This window comes from Hipposideros armiger, unplaced genomic scaffold (genome assembly GCF_001890085.2).
Source record: "Hipposideros armiger isolate ML-2016 unplaced genomic scaffold, ASM189008v1 scaffold_70, whole genome shotgun sequence".
Classification (NCBI taxonomy): domain Eukaryota; kingdom Metazoa; phylum Chordata; class Mammalia; order Chiroptera; family Hipposideridae; genus Hipposideros; species Hipposideros armiger.
Genome location: NW_017731420.1, coordinates 110234 through 114953, shown reverse-complemented (window position 1 = coordinate 114953; position 4720 = coordinate 110234). Strand labels below are relative to the sequence as shown.

Genomic DNA, 4720 nt, shown 5'->3' with positions numbered 1-4720 from the left:
TTCAAAGATGAGACACTGAGGCCAATGCAGTTCCACCATGATAGATGTCACAGGAAATAACTGAAGGAACTGAAGATGTTTAGTTTAGAAAGTAGATAATGGGGGTTCAGACGTGATGGCTGCCTTCGTGTTGTCTTGTATAGGAGGTATTAGACTTGTTCTATGAGACCCCCGAGGGCACAACAGAGACCAAAGGAAAGAAATGAAAGGGAAGCACATCGCTTTCCAAAGCGAAGCGAGCCAGGGTGAGATAGGGGTAAGCCCGTCTGTGAGGGTCGTCAGCTCCTGCGCAGCTGCGGCGGCAGAGCCAATCACCGGCCGTAGCCCGCCCTCGCGCGACGGTACAGTCGTACAGCCGTGACGTCGTGGTTGCCATGGAGAGTACCGCCCATTTGGGACCGCAAGCTGGCGCCACAGGCAACGGGGTCGGAGCGTGCCTTTGAAGTCGCGTAGGCTACCACCATGAGCGGCCGAAGTCGGGGTAGAAAGTCCTCCCGCGCCAAAAGCCGGGGCAAAGGGCGAGCCAGAGCCCGCGTCCGCGCTGCTCCGGACAGCGCCCCGCGTGAGCCGGACCTTCCACTGTTCCAGAGGCTCGAGGAGGAACCCCCGGCAGCACAGGTGCAGGCTGGCGAGGGTTGGGGTGGCCTGGAAACCGCCGCGCCCGTGCCGCTCTTCCAGGCGGGGGAAGAGGCCGCCTGCCGGCTCCCTCTGGATTGTGGCCTCGCGCTCCGGGCCCGAGCGGCGGGGGATCGCGGGCGGGCCGAGACCAGGCTCGGCCCGAGAAAGGCCACGTCCCTCTCGGAGCGCCTGACGACAGACACGGTCTTCGTAGGAACCGCGGGAACTGTGGGAAGGCCGAAAAATGGCCCCCGCGTTGGAAATCGGCGTGGGCCTGCTGGAAAGAAGGGCCCAGAAACCTGTAGCGCCTTAGGGAAGGGGTCTCAGCCCGTAGCTGGTGGGAAGCCGAAGAAAGGGACCTCCGGGGAGTGTGTGCCCGTCCCAGTGGTAGAGGAAAACGAGCTGGAAACGGATGCAGACCCAGGGCCCCTGGCGTCGGATGGCAGCATGGATACGCTGGAGAACGTCCAGCTGAAGCTGGAGACCATGAATGCCCAGGCCGACAGGGCCTACCTTCGCCTCTCCCGCAAGTTTGGGCAGTTGCGACTGCACCACCTAGAGCGTAGGAACCTCCTCATCCAGAATATCCCGGGCTTCTGGGGGCAAGCTTTTCAGAACCACCCCCAGCTATCATCCTTTCTGAACAACCAAGATAAAGAAGTACTCAGCTACTTGAACAGCTTGGAGGTGGAAGAGCTTGGCCTCGCCAGATTGGGCTACAAAATCAAGTTCTACTTCGGGCGCAACCCCTATTTCCAAAATAAGGTGCTCATCAAGGAATATGGGTGTGGTCCTTCAGGTCAGGTGGTGTCTCGTTCTACTCCAATCCAGTGGCTCCCAGGGCATGATCTCCAGTCCCTAAGCCAGGGGAACTCAGACAACAGCCGTAGCTTTTTTGGGTGGTTTTCAAACCACAGCTCCATTGAGTCTGACAAGATTGTTGAAATAATTAATGAGGAACTGTGGCCCAATCCCCTGCAGTACTACCTTATGAGTGAAGGGGCCCGTGCAGAGAAAGGAAAGGAGGGCAGGCAGGGCCCAGCAAGACAGCCAGTGGAGACCCCTGAGCCTGGGGGAAAGAAAGCCAACTGATCTTGCACAAGGCTTGCTACTACCTCCTGCTGGACCGGTGTCTGGCTGACCACCTGTGTTTGGCTGTCTGGCCCCTCTCTTCATGTTGACTGCTGTGTATTCGGTTCCATTTGAATTTCAGTTACAAGAATATGACATTTATGACCATGTTCTTTGGCCTTCCCATGGCCTCGTTTTTTTACATGAGTGCCACGTGTTACGGGATCTCACTCCTACCAGTTGTATGTTTAGAACACATGCTTGAGATGTGTGCTGCCTTTATCTACATGCCTGGACCCTGTTCTTGGCTCTGGCCTTTCCCACCTGTCTTTAACATGGACACTCATGAGCCCTTCTCCAAGAGGACCAGTGCTTCCTTACGCTCTGCTCCTTCAGGGCCACTGACTTGATGGGCTTCGTATGCATGCTGGTCATGCATGCCATGTGTGACAAGATTTTCTGTTGCCACTGCAGAATGAAGCTCGTGCACATGGTACTGGCCATCAGCCAGAACTGATTGTTCAGTGACTTGGGGTCACTAGCCAAGGTCCCACTTACTGGATCTCTGGCCAGGGGTCCATGCTACCCTGCAGGACATACAGCAGAATGGCACTTGACCGCTGTGCATGGATGAGGTTAAGGGTGAGAAGCAGTATGCCGTGTGTTCTATTACCATCATGCATCTCTTCCTGCCTCTGGGCCCTTCTGCTGGGGAACCTTTGTCAAGTTCTGCACTGTGTCCCATCACCCTCAGGCCACTGAGTTTTGTCTAGGTTGCTGTTGGCCCCAGTTGGCTTCCTTTTCAACAAGGACCTCAAGAACTGCTTGTGGACCCAGGCCTCCTGCCAGTATGTGAGACACACACCTACCCTCCCCAGCCTTCCATGAACCCTATTGGCTGCCAGACTGATGGGTAGGGCTGGTATGTGTGGACACGTGATCACTGTCATCATGTGTGGCTCCAGGTGATGGTGGGGACTAGACCCACATAGAATGTAGGTACCTTTCTCAACTCCCTTTATCTCTTCCTCACACATGACCAGAGTGGAACAGTGGGGCTGCTGGGGAAGAGGTATTCTGATAATGTGAGCCTGTGTCTACATGTCATGCCTGCATACAGCCTTATTTGCTTTTCCTTCTTTGCTTCTACCTTCGAATACCCATAGGGATAGGCTTTAGTCTTCAGTATGGGGCATCACAATGCTTTCTCCTGGGGTTTGGGGGTGAGGGTGGGCAGAATCTGTTCTGGATCTCCAAGACTCGTTTCCACTGGGTGTAAAAGCTGAGCTGGGCCCTCCCTACCCAGGCTTGTCTTGTGTGTTATTTCCCCCTCTCATCCCTGAAGGTGGGGAAGTAGGACTGTATCTATAGTTGTCCTCCCCCTAACTTTGCTTTCCTTATGGAAGACCTCATTCTGAGATTCCAAAGGACTGGGAAGGCTTTCACTCAAGAGTTGTAGAGGGTGTGCTAGGCAGGGGAGTCAGAGCAAAATGTAGTGCAGAAATGAGATTGGTGTGGAGTGGGCCTGGAAAAGTAGGTAGAAATGGCTTGAGAAGCCTCGGGGAGAATATGCCTATCTCAGTGATAGAAGGGACGTGGAAGAACCTTCCTGTGGGTGGGGCTGTGAGAATTAATGGGGTGGCAGGTAAATACATAGTAACAGGATGCATCCACAAAAGGAGAGGGTATGCCCCAAATTTTGTCTAGGTCAGGATACGCCCAAAGTTTTGTCCAATCTCTATTTCATCATTAGTGTGTTTTATAAATAAGAGAAACAAACCAAAAACAAAATAATGTTATGCTGAATTCTTTTTCTTTTGTTCTAGGTGTGGCCTTATGTATGTGGAAGATTAATGCTATATGCTGCTTATTTTGCCTCTAAGTACCACGTTCCTCGTTTTTGCCTAATGGGAAAATAGAGCTGTACAGGTCTGCCTTTTTTTTTTTTTGTTTTTAAACTTTCAGCTCTTTATTATGGACATTTCCAGACATGCACAGAAGTGAAGAGGATGTTCCCTGGACCTTATGTGCCTGCCTGTCGCCTAGCTACATCATTTATTAATTATGATCAACTTGGTTTCACCTGTATCTCCCTCTTCCACCTGTATTGTTTATTGAAAGTCCAAGACACTGTGCCAATTCAGCTGTGACTACTTTAGGAAATTGGGACTCACTTTTGGTGGTGATAGCGTCGGGGTACACTATCATTATTGTATCAGGTCTGTTTTTTTGCTCCTAATGTTAACTAATGAAGTTCCAGAGATAGGCCTTAGAAATGAAAGTCTTCAGAATTAACAGGGAATCTCAGAAAGAGATGAAGGGGATGCTCCCTTCCCCCTGCATCCACGAAAGGAGAGCGTGACTGTTGTAAACGGTTTTGAAGACTGATAAAATATGGAGCTTACTTGAGACCCTTCACCAGAATATCGGTCTTTTTCTCCTGTGTAAGATAGAGACTCATGTGACTATTAGAGTTGTTTTCAGCTTGTCCTGGTCTCGTAATATATCTCTGGTCTTGGAATAATTTGGAAATTGTTGCTGTGTTTGTGAAAATAGCCCACCAATAAAAATAATCAGTAACTGGTTGTTTTACTTGCTAATTTGACACCCTGATAATAATGCAATTATTCCTTTTTTTCTAAACAGTATAAATAGTTGTTAGCTTGCATGCATGAGGAAAAAATAAAAGCCTGTATCTGTTATATTTTATTTTCAAAAAAGACTTAGAGTCTGGGTAGTTGCAGGAATGTATACATTGGTCTCAATGAGTGATTCTTAAACCTCAGGCCCTTGTATGACTAACTGTGTGACCATATATAAAATTCTGATTTGCAAACCCTTACCAGAGATTGAGATTCTGTGATTCTGGCAGGAGGCCAGGTAGTCTTTTTTTTTCCATAAGCTTTCCAGGTGATTCTAGTGGAAATCCAGTGCTTCTCAAAATTTTTAGTACATCTGAGTTTGTAGGGGGAATCCTGTTAAAATCCTGTTGAAGTACTGAATTTTGATTTCAGTACTCTGGAGTGGAGCC

General features: G+C 49.9%; 1 protein-coding gene across 3 annotated transcripts; it reads left to right on the top strand.

The window, feature by feature from the left end:
- The first annotated feature begins 387 nt into the window (after window positions 1-387).
- TSPYL5 (TSPY like 5) lies at window positions 388-4289 on the top strand. Of its 3 annotated transcripts, none has more exons than XM_019642518.1 (2): window positions 388-1383; window positions 3516-4289. In XM_019642518.1, exons 1-2 carry the CDS (start codon window positions 463-465, stop codon window positions 3606-3608), a joined length of 1014 nt encoding a protein of 337 aa, XP_019498063.1. In that variant the 5' UTR covers window positions 388-462; the 3' UTR covers window positions 3609-4289. The 3 variants fall into 3 exon arrangements, with proteins under 3 accessions (XP_019498063.1, XP_019498064.1, XP_019498062.1); XM_019642519.1 differs by having other exon boundaries at window positions 388-1417; XM_019642517.1 differs by having other exon boundaries at window positions 388-2684.
- The last annotated feature ends 431 nt before the right edge of the window (window positions 4290-4720 follow it).